This window comes from Lepus europaeus, chromosome 10, assembly GCF_033115175.1.
Source record: "Lepus europaeus isolate LE1 chromosome 10, mLepTim1.pri, whole genome shotgun sequence".
Taxonomy (NCBI): domain Eukaryota; kingdom Metazoa; phylum Chordata; class Mammalia; order Lagomorpha; family Leporidae; genus Lepus; species Lepus europaeus.
This window is the reverse complement of record NC_084836.1, coordinates 68,037,417-68,051,344: the sequence shown is the minus strand read 5'-3', so window position 1 is coordinate 68,051,344 and position 13,928 is coordinate 68,037,417. Positions and strand designations below refer to the sequence as shown.

The 13,928-nt window shown below is 56.5% G+C and overlaps 1 protein-coding gene across 1 annotated transcript; it reads left to right on the top strand.

Moving 5' to 3' along the window:
- The first annotated feature begins 340 nt into the window (after positions 1-340).
- On the top strand, positions 341-12,997 carry LOC133768073 (keratin, type II cuticular Hb5-like). The gene is made up of 9 exons (XM_062202484.1): positions 341-748; positions 3,160-3,368; positions 4,784-4,844; positions 5,731-5,826; positions 7,100-7,264; positions 7,454-7,579; positions 10,429-10,649; positions 11,783-11,814; positions 12,846-12,997. Exons 1-9 carry the CDS (start codon positions 341-343, stop codon positions 12,995-12,997), a joined length of 1,470 nt encoding a protein of 489 aa, XP_062058468.1.
- The last annotated feature ends 931 nt before the right edge of the window (positions 12,998-13,928 follow it).

The following is a 13,928-nucleotide window of genomic DNA, read 5'->3' as shown; positions in this document are numbered from 1 at the left end:
ATAATAATCCCTTTACTCCTCTCAGGGGGAGGGCCCAGGGGCTTAATAACTGGGTGTAGGCCCCAGGTCCAGAGGGCAGTGGGCAGGTTCATTGGGATGAAGGGTCCACTTGACCTTGCCCATGAACAAGGCCGAGTTTCAGTTCCCTCTCGGTCTGCCTAGCGGGGGATCCCCACGCTCGTAACCGGTATTAATGACTCCCTCCCGCCTTTCATGTTGTGTGTGTGGGGGGGCCTGTCCTTTGCAATAAAAGGCAGGTGCACTCCATAGGTCCCTGCATGACACTGGTCACCCTCCTGTCCCCTCCACCTGCCCTGGGACCTCCTGGTACAGCAGAGACATGGCCAGCCGCTCCTTCTGTGGGGCCAGGAACTTCAGCTCCTGCTCGGCAGTGGTGCCCAAGCCTGGGGCTCATGGCTGCCTCACCACTGTGGGCTTCCGCTGGGGCAGCCCCAGGGGACCGGCCTACAGGTGCCTTGGGGGTTTTGGCAGCCGGAGCCTGTGTGCTGCGGGGTTGCCCCGGATCGCAGTGGGCTGCAGACGGCCCCTCGGTGGCGGGGGCAGCTTTGGCTACCGAGCAGGGGGTCTTTGCGGGCCCAGCGCCCCCTGCATCACCACCGTGTCGGTCAACGAGAGCCTCCTGACGCCCCTCAACCTGGAGATCGACCCCAACGCGCAGTGCGTGAAGCACGAGGAGAAGGAGCAGATCAAGTGTCTCAACAACAAGTTCGCCGCCTTCATCCACAAGGTGGGTCTGGAGCTGTGGCTTAGCAGGGGCTACCGACCAGGAGAACATGGCTGAGTTGGATCCCGGTCTTCCAATGTTGCTGTGAGAATCGCAGGTGGCCAGATGGTGATGCCCGTGCCCAGTGTGCCTACGAACCCGTCTTCCAGAACTTTGCTGTCCAGCGGGAGGGGGCTGGGTGGCTCTGCGTGGCAGAGGGGCTGCCATCCCCAGGGAGAGGCCAGAGGCTCCTTTGCTCCTTCTGCTTGGTGAGGAGGTTTTGGGAAAACTGTGGATTCCCGGGACTTCCGCCCAAGCCACACCCCTGTCCACAAGAGTGCAGCAGGTGGCTGGTAGCTTGGGTGGGGTCCTCCCAGAGGCTGTAGAACCACGCTTTGCTGATGCTGCCGTTACTACATCCTCCTGCTGGGGCATAGCTCTGGTCCTTTGACCTAACGGTGTCCCCCTCTGAGAGCTCATGGTCTTTGCAGGGGAAGACAGCCCCGAAGTCCCAGGATGGGAGGGTTCGTTTTCCAGGGCTGCATGACGGCTCTCAGAAATGGACGTGTCGGCAAGCCAAGGCCCTAGAGCCCATTCCTAACCAGCCTGGGCTGTGCACACGGCTCTTCCCTTCCATGGGCACCCAGAAGCCAATGCAGAGCTCTGTAGGTGCTCACTGCTCAGGAACACCCCCGAGAGTGGGGGAGGGGGTGCCGTCCGTTCAGCCCGTGCTTCCCACGCCGTGTCGTTGGCTGTGGGCCACAGCGGCTGGGGGTGGGGTGGGGCTGAACCTGCCTGGAGGAGGCATCTTCTCTTGCTCGGCCCAAAATCCCAATGAGGGCCCTGGGCCTGCAGATTCCAAGGGATCATTGTGTGTGGCCTTGGACGCTGCTGTTTCCGCTGAGAGACTCGCACGCTCACCTGTGGCTCCCCCCCCCCCCCCCCCCGCCACCTGCCCGCCTCCAGCATCTTTCCCTCAGAATGGGCTCCAGGCTGCAAAGTGCACGTGGTGAATTGAATCCTGCAGAGCAGCAGGCACAGGGCTGCTGGCGGCCTGGCCTGAGTGTGCGTGCTCAAGGCAGACACTGCGTGGGTGATCAGGGTCGGTCTCCTCTTCCTACCAGCACGGGCAGTTGAGAGGTTTTGTTTTGTTCTGTTCTCTGCAGCCGGCTTGTACTTTTGGGGCTCAGGGCTCGAGGGGAATCACCCACTTTATAGCTGCAGACTGCAAGCTTTGATGGGAGTCCTGGGAGCCCTGTGAACGAATCCAAACAACAGAGCTGCCTCCCTGGAGGGACTGGGGCAGCAGCTCGCCTGCAGCCACAGGCCTGGCATTGCCAGAGCTCCCAGGTCGTCCTGAGGGTCAGAGAGAGATCCAGATTCTGGCCTGAAATCCCAGCAACGAAGCAGATGTGTGCAGGACAGGGTGCAGGCTGAATGAAGCATCCCTGTGGCCCTGAGGGAGCCCCGGGCACCTGCTCCTGCTGCAGCTCAGAGGAAGCGAGGCAAAGTGGCCTTGGTTGGTGGTGGAATGAGAAAGCGAGGGGTCTCCCAATTCCGGCTTTGGGGTCTCCCCGCCTAACGGCACTGCTCCGGGATCAGGGTGCAAGACACCAACGGTGGGTACATTTTTAGACTTCACAGGGTCAGCAGGGCTGCAATGTTCCTGGAGGCCCTGGGGCAGAAGCTGCTTCCAGGGTTGCTCAGGCTTTGGGCAGAAGGGAGTCCCACAAGGTTGTAGGCTGTGCTCCCTCCCCTCTGCTGGCTGGCTGGCTGCGCAGGTGTCCCCAGCTTCTAGAAGTGGCCCAGGGATCCTGCTTCCCGCATGTTCAAAGCCAGGAATTCCTCTGCCTCTTTCTTTGGAGCATCTCTCTCTCTCTCTCTCTCTCTCTCTCTCTCTCTCTCTCTCTCTCTCCTCCCTCCCTCCCTCTCTTTCTCTCTCTCTCCCCGCCTCCCTCTCCAACCCTCTCTCTCTCTCTCTCTTGCCTTCCTCTTCTACTTTGAAGGGCCCATGTGACAATCTCAGGACCGGGTGTGACCCACGACGACCACCAGTCTTTGCACTGTGACCTTGACTCCTTATGCAAGATCCCCCTTGCTACGTGATGGGACACAGTCACTGCAGGCCCCAGGGGTTGAGGCACAGGCACCTTGGCCGATGCTATTTGCCCTGTTTCTGCAGGATCAAAGATTATTTCATTCTGGGCAGAATAAACAGATGCCTGGGAGTTGTGGGCTCTTTCTGGGTGCTAGGAGGGCTGGAGGGGAGTGGTTATTTGGGGGAGGCTTGCAATCTGCATTTGGCAACTTTGCGCACAATTCGGGTCCCTGGGGGAAAAGGGCAGAGACCACCTCCAAGGGGGGCAGTGAGAGCTCTTGGGGATCACACACCCCTGGGTTTCCCCTGAACCTCCTTCCTCCGTCTGGGACGGCAGGTGCGCTTCCTGGAGCAGCAGAACAAGTTGCTGGAGACCAAGCTGCAGTTCGTGCAGAACCGCGACTACTACCAGGGCGGCCTGGAGCAGCTGTTTGAGGGCTACCTCCAGACGCTGCGGCGGGAGGCGGAGTACGCCGAGGCCGACAGCGGGCAGCTGTCCTCGGAGCTCAACCACGTGCAGGAGGCGCTGGAGGGCTACAAGAAGAAGTGAGTGGGTAGCTCAGGGCTTCGGGCCCTGGAGATGGAGGTGGCTCTGTCTCGTCTGTCTTGACTCAGCAACCAGCTCTTGCAGCTCCGCCCTGGGGAACTGCAAAAGATCAAGAGAGAAGAGCTCCCCATCTGGGAGGGATGGGACGCCCGTAGGGACCACAGACTCAGAGACTGAGAGAGAGAGACCAAGAAGGGTGGAGAGCAGGTCCCTGTAGGATGCATGGAAAGAGAGAGCCCTGGAAGAGGTATCTTAGCAAAGACCTGGCCAACACCATACAAAGTATCCGATGAACTGGGATTCATTGTTTATTTATTCTGCAGACAGACCTCTCCTTCCATAGGCGAGGCCTCTCCTGCCTTAGGGCTCCAGGACACAAACACCAGGGTAAATCCTTTGCATCGTCTCTCCTCCCCTTAGAGAAAGCTCAGTGTGATTTTGACATTGACCGGTCCTGGCTCTGATGGGGGGAGGTCAGTTCCCGCCTCCAGACGGACACTTTCCCTGGGGGAAGCAAAGGCAGGCACCCTCTTCAGCTCCCAAGCCTCAGTTTCTGCCTCCCACTCAGGCTGTGGGGGCTGCTAATTAAAGAGCCTGAGTTTACTGCAGGCCCAAGCTGCCCTGTGGTTAAACAGTTGTAAAAACTCTGGGAACCATGGTTTTCCTTGTTGTGGGGGGAGGGGAGGCAGGGCTGCTTCAGGCCAGGGAAGTGGAGCCAGGTTGGGGGAGGTGGGCTGGGGAGCTGCCTCTGAACTCTGGCTTGCTTTCTGGAATTCTGGATGTTGCGAGAGGGGCCGTCTCCTTGGAGCTTTTGTGTTCTGCGCATTTGGGGAGCTGAAGGGTTCCTTAGGACACCTGTCGGTTTTTGCTCCATCCCATGAGTCCAGCGGGGTGGGGTCTAGGGACTCCCGCGGATAGCAGATGCTCAGGTCGCTGATCTAAGACGGCAGTGTATTTGCAGGGAAGCTAAGGGCGTCTGACTGTCTAGATTGCCCACAAAGGCCAGTGCAATATGAGTGGTTATTATATTGCATCGTCCCGTGAATACGAGCTGCAAACAAGTCTGCGCATGCTCAGTACAGGCACATTTGCCACCCGTGGTTGATTGACTCTGTGGATTCATATGTTCAGTTCCGGGGGACCCGTGGGTGTGGAACCCACGGACACGGAGGGCTGGCTGTGCTCACTGCTCACCTCAGCGCTCCCCAGGTGACCCCACCCAAGCGCCAGAGAGGGGCGTCACGGTAACTCCCAGCCCAGTGGGACAGATACCCAGGTCCTGGGTCCTTCTGATTGGCCACATCTCCTCTGCAAAAGGCACATGGAGAGCACAGGAAAACCCCCGGGGAGCTCTGCCAAGCAGGGGCTCAGGCTAGCCAGTCTGTGGCCGAGCCGCCCGTGTCTGTCCCCTCAGGTTTGAAGATGAACTGACCTACAGGGCCACAGCGGAGAACGAGTTTGTGACGCTGAAGAAGGTGAGCGACCCCTCCTCCTCCATGGGGCATAGGCAGCCGCCGGCACTGGGTGTGCTCTCGAGGGCCGGTCCATGAGGCTCGGGTGCCCTGCTGGGTGAAGGGGGTTGGCTTGGTTGGGGTAGCCAGAATGGGCTGACGGAGGCTTCTTGGAAAAAAACCCTCATCAAAGACGCTGCCTGGCCTTTGTAACCCCCCCAGTGGGCAGAAATGCCCACTTTTAAATGTTTGGCCCTCATGTGGATATCACCGCCTCCCCGGCCCCGGCCATTCTCCTCCCACCCCCACTGCCTGGTGGTCCCACTGATGTTCATGGCATGGGAGTAGCCACAGAGGCACAGAGCAAACCGCCCTGCTCCTGCGTGCAGGGCTGGAGGGCACCCTGAGGGCAAAGATGAGAAGTCCAGGAATGTCCGTCAGCTTTTTGGTACTAAAACAAAATACCCGAGGCATCCCACATCATAGAGAAAAGAGGTTTACTTACGGCTCACGGCTCTGGAGGTTCACAGCTTGGGTTTCCTTGCTGGCGTGGCAGAGCCAAGCATCACATGACAAGAGGTAGGGGGTGCATGTGTCTGTCTGTCTATCTGTGGTCTCTCTCCCCTTAGGAAGGCACTGGGATTCAGTCACAGGGGATTCACCCTAATAGCCATAGTAGATTAATTTCCACCCTCTTAGTCCCGTGAGCTTACAGCTGTGTGGCTTAAACTCTGTTATAAGTTTGGGATGCAGATCCTCTGCAAACCTTAGCACGGGTTTAGCCGTGGACGTGCGGACTGGACAAGCAGTGACACGCAGGGCGGAGGCTGTGGAGACGGCCGCAGGCAGCGGGCAGATGCTCAGCGCAGGGCCAGGCCCCCTCCCTTCCTCTCCTGTCTGTCTCTGCCAGGACGTGGACGATGCCTATCTGCGAAAGGCGGACTTGGAGGCCAATGTGGAGGTGCTGGAGGAAGAGATCAACTTCCTGCGGAGCGTCTATGAGGAGGTAACTCTCTCCCCACTTCCGGGAGAGCAAGCAGAGGAAGGAGGTGCAGGCACGTTCTGGGTGTGGCTGGTCCTCTTCCTGGGCTCCAGGGAAAGTCGTGCTCACCTCCTGTGACCACAGGGGAGTTGTCTCTTGTTCGAGTATCCTTTCCAAATGGAAGAGGTAGCTGGTGGCAGGTGCACAGCTCAGCAGTTAAGCTGGCAGCTGGAAGCCTGTGTTGCATGTAGGGAGTGAGTCCCAGCTCTGGCTCTTGACCCTGGTTTCCTGCTGATGCACACTGGAATGCAGCAGCCATGCTGGCTCAAGTCGTTGGGTTCCTGCCACCCTGGGGAGGGGGGAGGGGGGACCTTAGATTGAATTCCCAAGGCTCCTGATTTGGGCCTGGCCCAGCCCTGGTGGCTGTGGGCATTTGGGGGAGTGAACCAGAGGATGGGAGCAGTCTCTGTTTGTCTCTGCACCTGTCAAAGACTGATGATACTAATAATAATAAAAAAAGAAGTGGATGATGCCCTTCCTTAGATAATTTTTTTAAAAAGATTTATTTATTTATTTGAAAGTCAGAGTTACACACACAGAGAGAAGGAGAGGCAGAGAGAGAGAGAGAGAGAGAGAGAGAGGTCTTCCTTCCATTGGTTCACCCCCCAAATGGCCGCAATGGCTGGAGCTGCGCCAATATGAAGCCAGGAACCAGGAGCTTCTTCCAGACTCTCACATGGGTGCAGGGGCCCAAGGACTTGGGACATCATCTACTGCTTTCCCAGGCCACAGCAGAGAGCTGGATCGGAAGTGGAGCAGCTGGGACTTGAACTAGCACCCATATGAAATGCTGGCACTGCAGGTGGAGCCTTTACCTGCTATGCCACAGCACTGGCCCCCGTTAGAGGATTTGAAAGGCTGCGGTTCACTCCCTGTGTACACAGCGAGGGCAGAAGTGGAGAGCTAACGTATTAACACAAGTAGTCTGGAAACCCGATCAGATGATCCAGGATTCTGGCTGCAGTCTGGTTGGTGATTTTTAGCAGACGGCTCAGTGGAATGGTCCAGTTTGCAGCCACACATGCGGAACTGCCTGGCTGATGTTGGCGTTGGTTAGCAGTGTCCCCCTCTGACTCCTTGCCTGCAGGCCATGGTCCTGTTCCAGACTTTTCCTTGTAGAGCTGCACGCCTTTGCTTTCCCTGGCTTGCTGGTCCCAGAGTTGTCTGATTTCCTTCTCGGGGCCTTCATGGTTGGAGCAGGAGATGCAGAGCTGAGCCTGCGTCTTGCCTCCTACAGGAAATCTTCCTGCTCCAGTCACACATCTCCGACACCTCGGTGGTGGTGAAGATGGACAACAGCCGGGAGCTCAACATGGATGCGGCCGTGGCCGAGATAAAGGCTCAATATGACGATATCGCCTGCCGCAGCAGGGCCGAGGCCGAGTCCTGGTACCGAACCAAGGTAACCTGGAGGGCTGGGCACGGAGGAGCGCCGTGAACCTGGAGCTCCCCTGGGAAATGCACCCACGCGCTCCCCGTGGGGTGCTGTTGAGACCCAGGCGGGGCAGAGCCGCGAGGTGCGGCCTCTACAGGACAGTGGGCTGGCTCCGTCGGCCCTCCAACCTCTGAACACTGCCTCCCATTCCTGCAGTGTGAGGAGATGAAGGCCACGGTGACCCAGCAGGGTGAGAACCTGCGCAGAACCAAGGATGAGCTCAGTGAAATGAACCGCCTGATCCAGAGGCTGACAACCGAGGTGGAGAACGCCAAGCAGCAGGTGTGTGTGTGCATGTGTGTGTGTGCGGGTGGGGGGGCACTGGGACCTCGCTGGGGCCCCCTGATGCTTCTCACCCCACTTCTGTTTCCCGCCTAACTCCGGGAGCTGTACTGTCATTGGGAGGCCAGAAAACACCCTCACTGTCCTGTCCCAGTACCTGCTATGACCAGACTTCCAAATTCCTGTGCAGCTGGCACCTAAGTGCTGTTTTAATTCTCACTGATCCAGTTGCTTGGTGGTATTGAATGTCTCCTCATAGACTCACTAGTCACCTGTAGGAGTATTATCCCTTCTAAGAATTGCCTGTTCTGGCCAGTGCTGCAGCTCAATAGGTTAATCCCCCACCTGTGGCGCTGGCACCCCGGGTTCTAGTCCCATTTGGGGCGCCAGATTCTGTCCCGGTTGCTCCTCTTCCAGTCCAGCTCTCTGCTGTGGCCCGGGAGTACAGTGGCGGATGGCCCAGGTCCTTGGGCCTTGTACCTACATGGGAGACCAGAGGGAAGCACCTGGCTCCTGGCTTCGGATCAGCATGGTGTTCCGGCCACAGCAGCCACTGGGGGGGTGAACCAATGGAAAAAGGAAGACCTTTCTCTCTCTCTCTCTCTCTCTCTCTCTCACTGTCCACTCTGCCTGTCCAAAAAAAAAAAAAAAAAAAAAAAGAACTGCCTGTTCCTACCACCTGCCCATTTCTCTGTTGTGAGTCCTATCTGTTTTCATGATTATGGGCAGCATTTTCCTGTCCATTCAGTCCCAATTGTCGCCTCGTGCAGTTACACTTGTTGCTGTCACTCTTTTCTCACTCTTATCTGTTGGCTTTGCTCAGTGCTCTGTACTGATCCAGACCTTTAACCTGAATGTTGCCAAACCTGACAGTCCTGTGCTTCCTAGTTTATACTTAGGAAGTTTCAAGACAATAAAGATATTTTCCTACATTTGTTTGGTCCTCTATTAATTTTACAGTTTTGTTTCTCATATTCAGGTCTTTAGCCCTTCTTTAGCCCTTTATTTGTTGTCTACACACTAAGTAGGGTCTTAATTTTAATTTCCCACATTTAGTAAGAAAATATAAAATGAACTGCATGCTCTCCCCACTCATTTGCGATCCTGGTCTGCCACAATGCTGTCTCTGCACCCTGCCTGGCTCCATTTCTTCCCTCTCCTTTCTGGGCAACTATTCTCAGTCACTGTGCAAAATGTATCACAAACAGCATGCTATGGTTCATAGCAGAGAGGGTGAAATATGGTGGTTCACATTTTAAAAAAATATTTATTTGAAAGGCAGAGTTAAAGAGAGAGAGGAAGAGAGATCTCCCCAAATGAATACAATGGCTGGGGTTGGGGTTGTGCCAGGCTGAAGCCAAGAGCCTGGAACTCCATCCAGATCTCTCAAGTAGATAGCAAGACCCCAAGCACTCGGGCCATCTTCTGCTGCCTTCCCAGGCATATTAGCAGGGAGCTGGATTGGAAGTGGAGCAGCTGGGACTCGAACCAGCATCCAGATGAGATGCCAGCATTGGAAGCAGTCGTTCAACCCACTAAGCCCCAGCGCCAGCCCCACATTTGTTTACTTTTTTTAATTTTAATTTTTTTTATTTGACAGAGTTAGAGACAGAGAGAGAGAGAGAGAGAGAGAGAGAGAGAAAGGTCTTCTTTCCGTTGGTTCACCCCCCAAATGGCCGCTAAGGCTGGAACTACACCGATCTGAAGCCAGGAGCCATGTACTTCTTCCTGGTCTTCCATGCGGGTGCAGGGACCCAAGCACTTGGGCCATCCTCCACTGCACTCCCGGGCGACAGCAGAGAGCTGGGCTGGAAGAGGAGCAACTGGGACTAGAACCCGGCGCCCATATGGGATGCCAGTGCCGCAGGCGGAGGATTAACCAAGTGAGCCATGCGCTGGCTCTGTTTGTTTACTTTGTAAGAAGTGACATTGGAGAAGATTTGAAATCCTCCCTCTGATTACATTGTAATTTCTTTTACATCTGGATGTGTTCTGCCCAGCGGGGCCAGAGCGGGGCGTGGTTAGCACTCTGGGTGTTGTGCGGAAGATTAAGAGCTTTAGAGTGGCTTCTGAAGACCAAGGTTAGCCTAGGGCAGTGGCAGCCTCCCTGTGCCCCAGATTCCTCATCTGCATAACGGAAACAATCGTGCCTGCCCCAAGGAGCCGCAGGGTCACTCTGAAGGCCCAACAAGGCAGTAGCATCCGTGCAGGTGCCTTGTGCTCCAGTGACCGTGTGCGCACACAGTCATAGCGAGGTTATCATCCGCGATACCTCAGTGCAAACGTTTCCTCCCTCCAGCGAGTTGGTTGGTGGGACAAAAATCAAGGAAAAAGGACTGATGGTTTTCCTGCCTAGTCTATTTTCCTTTGGTGTATTTCTATTTAAAGATTAATTGATGTATTTGAAAGGCAGAGTTAGAGAGAGAGAGAGAGAGAAAGAGAGAGAGAGATGGTGGGAGAGAGAGATCGAGATCTTCCACCTGCTGGTTCACTCCCCAAATGGCCAAAGCTGTACCAGTCTGAAGCCATGAGCCTGGAACTCCTTCTGGGTCTCCCACATGAGTTCAGGGGCCCAAACACATGGGCTGTCTTCTTCTACTTCTCTCAGGTGCATCAGTAGGGAACTGGACTGGAAGTGGAGCATCTGGGACTTGAACCAGTGCCCACATGGGATGCCGGCATTGCAGCTGGCAGCTTAACCCTCTGTGCCACAGCGCCGGCCCTGGGGTATGTCTTTAAAAAGACTCAGATTCAAATGCTGCCCATTTTGAGCAATGTCCTATTGGGCTCCCCCCGTCCCCTGCAGCCGCATTCTTCTCAAACCTCTTCCCTTGACACCTTCCTCACAGAACACCAAGCTGGAGGCAGCCGTGACGCAGTCTGAGCAGCAGGGCGAGGCGGCCCTGAGCGACGCCCGCTGCAAGCTGGCGGGGCTGGAGGAGGCCCTGCAGAAGGCCAAGCAGGACATGGCGTGCCTGCTCAAGGAGTACCAGGAGGTGATGAACTCCAAGCTGGGCCTGGACATCGAGATCGCCACCTACCGCCGCCTGCTGGAGGGCGAGGAGCAGAGGTGAGGACAGAGGCACGGCAGGTGGGAGGGGGGCTCTCAGCTCCCCACCCATGGAGAGTGGACTCACCCTCCAGTTGGATACCATTCAGGCCTACCAAGTCCCTAGAGACCGTGTCTTGCTCCATCTCCCCATTTTACAAACAGGTTTGGAGAAAAGGAGTTTGCCCAGGGCCGCAGGGGTTGGTGGCTAAGCTAACTTGGCCCTGGTCTCCGGGTGGGCACTTGGCCTTCTTTCCCTCTACGCTCTGCCCACAGGCCATACCCACGGTGCTTTCTGAGGCTGCTGCATTCCCCTGTTGGCGGAAAGGACATTTCTGTGGTCATTGGGGACTAGAAGCTGGGATCATTGAGAAAATCCGCTCAGAGCCACTTGGCTTGGGATGCACAGGGACGGGATCCTACTGACCTGGGGCCTGGTGCTTGGGACCAAGGAAAAGAAGCAGCAACTTGCAGGGGAAGCCAGGGGCAGGTGCAGGTGCAGGCTCCTGTCTGGAGGCATCTCAGGAGGAGCAGAAGAGCTGAGAGGGTGGGAAGGGGAAGATATTTGAAGTACTCCTTCCAGCTTGAGCCAAGAGGTGAATGCACGGGACCTCAGTGTGGGGCGGGGCAGTGTGGATTCATGCCAGGGAGGGTGCGCACACCCTTGGCTCCAGGTGGCTGCACTGTCAGAGCCTCCAGCTGGGTCCCCTTCGAGGGGCCGGGCTGGGCTGGGCTGGGGAGGCCAAGAGCCCAGGTTGCAAGCCTGCCCCGCCTGCCTGGGTGCAAGTCCCAGCTTCCTCCGCTTCTCAGCCCTAGGACATCTCTCCCCTGAACATCCCCAGGCATAACACAGAGAGCATCACGTAGCCAGTGTCTCAAGTCTCATCCCGTCTCATGAGAATGGGTGTGCGACGCTGCTCAGCCAGGATGACCTTCAAGTTTGCCAGGTTTCCATGGCTGAAAACAAGCAGGGCAGAGTGGCCTTTTGGACTCTGCCACCTGACCTACCGCTGTCCCTTTGGGATCCATGGACAGTGCTAAGCATCGGGACACTGCGTGCAGCCCGTGCCCGGCCCCTGCCCCTGCTCCCTTGTCCTGGTGCACAGGGACTCGCTCTGACGCCCCCCCCCCCCACCATCTCCTCTTCTCTGCAGGTTGTGCGAAGGCCTGGGCCCCGTCAACATCTGTGAGTTGGGTCTTGGTGGCATGGCTGTCTATGGGGGTCACATTCTCAGTGTCAGTTTCCATTAGCTGGGGACCGAGGACTTGTCTTCCGGGGAGGCGCTGAGGGAGGGACTCCAGAGCTGGAGTCTCAGGGATCTGGACAAATGGGTGGCCCAAACTGTTTGGCTCCTACACAGATCCATCTGGAACCTCCATGGAGCTTACATTAATGAATGTGGCAAATTCTGGCCTCCTCAAGGGTGCTGCAAACACAGAGCACACCTCTCAGTGGCACACAGAACACACCTCAGGGGGCCCCATGTATTCGAAGAAATGCTCCATTTATGCTATGCTCACTAGCGCCCCCTGCAGGCACTTTCTCTTGAGTCATCCGTTGTATTCATGGCCCCCAGGCTGGGTGTTGGCTCCTCTGATTGTTCTGGCAGCCAAAGTTCTAGATGATTTTTCTAGAATGATCCATCAGTCTTTGCTCAGAGGTGTACAGACCATCAGCCTGGTCCAGGTAGTTAGGTGTCCAATTTACTCATCCAGAATCAGATGGCCGTGGGTTTAGGTTAGCCTGTAGATTTTTTTTTTGAAAATTATTTTATTTATTTGAAAGGCATACATCAGAAAGACATGGAGAGACAGGGATATATCTTGCATCCACTAGTTCACTCCCCCAAATGGCCACAACAGCCAGGGCTGGGCCTGGCCAGAGCCAGGAGCCAGGAACTCCGTCCGGGTCTCCCATGTGGGCTGCAAGGGCCTAAGAACTTGGGCCATCTTCCACTGCCTTCCAAGGTGCATTAGCAGGGGGAGTTGGATCAGAAGTGGAGCAGCCGGGACTCGAACTGGTGTGATGGCAGGATCACCTGAGACAGCTTAACCTACAGCGCCACAACACCGGCCCCAAGCCTGTGGTCTTTAAAATACTCATGTTGCTGGCCCCTGGGAGACCAAGAGAATGAAGCAAGCGTTGATTGTAAGAGATGCTGGGCCACACTGTGTCTGGAACGGTAGAGCAGGCTAACCCGCTGTCTCTGTCCGCAGGTGTGAGCCGTTCACAGGGTGGCGTGGTCTGCGGGGACCTCACGTCCACGGTCACGCGTGGCCTCAGGGGGTTGGCCCTCAGCAGTGGTGCCCTGTGCTCCCCCTCTGTCGTGGGGGCCTGCTCCGGTGCCAAGTCTGTGCGGTTCACATAAGAAGGGGTGGGGCTCCAGACAGAGTGGGCTTGATGGGAGCCCCCACGGGTGGGAGGGGATGTCTTTCTGTCTCACAGACTCCAGGGTCAATAACTTCTCCTTACAGGGAGCACAGCACTGGCTGTTCCGTTTCCATCTTCTTGTGATTTATCCTTCCAGTGGGAGTCTGGGTCTGCTGGGGAGCTTAGGGGAGGGTCTCGCCAGTGTAGGCTTTGTTCTCAGGTGGGAGGGGCTGCAGCTGAGAGGGCAATGGGGAGGGTGGGTGGGCCTGGGGCCCCGGGAGGCCCCGCACTTGCTCTGAGAGCTTCTCTGTTCCCGGAGCCGCCAAGGGCTCCTACGCCAGGGCTGAAGGGTTGAGGTTACCTGGCGTGGCTGTCTGGAAGGCTATTGTGTTTGTCTAATTCCTGCCTGGTTCCTGCTTTGCTTTGAAGAGCTTCATTAAATGCTGATAGCAAAAAGCTTTCTCCTGGTCACCAAGTTAATGCTGGCTTCCGTCACTGTCTTCTTTCTTTAATTAAAGATTTATTTATTTATTTGAATGGCAGAGAGTTCCACAGAGGCAGAGAGAGAGAGAGAGAGAGAGAGAGAGAGAGAGAGAGGTCTTCCATCCGCTGGCTCACTCCCCAAATGGCAGCAACGGCCAGGGCTGTGCCAATCTGAAGCCAGGAGCCAGGAGCTTCCTCTGGGTCTTTCATGCAGATGCAGGGGCCCAAGGACTTGGGCCATCTTCTACTGCTTTCCCAGGCTATAACAGAGAGCTGGATAGGAAATGGAGCAGCCGGGACTCGAACCGGCACCCATAGAGGATGCCGGCACTGCAGGTGGCAGCTTTACCTGCTACGCCACAGCACCAGCCTCCTGGGTTCAGTTTTCTGCTCTAACTCCTGACTCCAGCTTCTGGGTCTCCCACGTGGGTGGTAGGAGCCTAAGT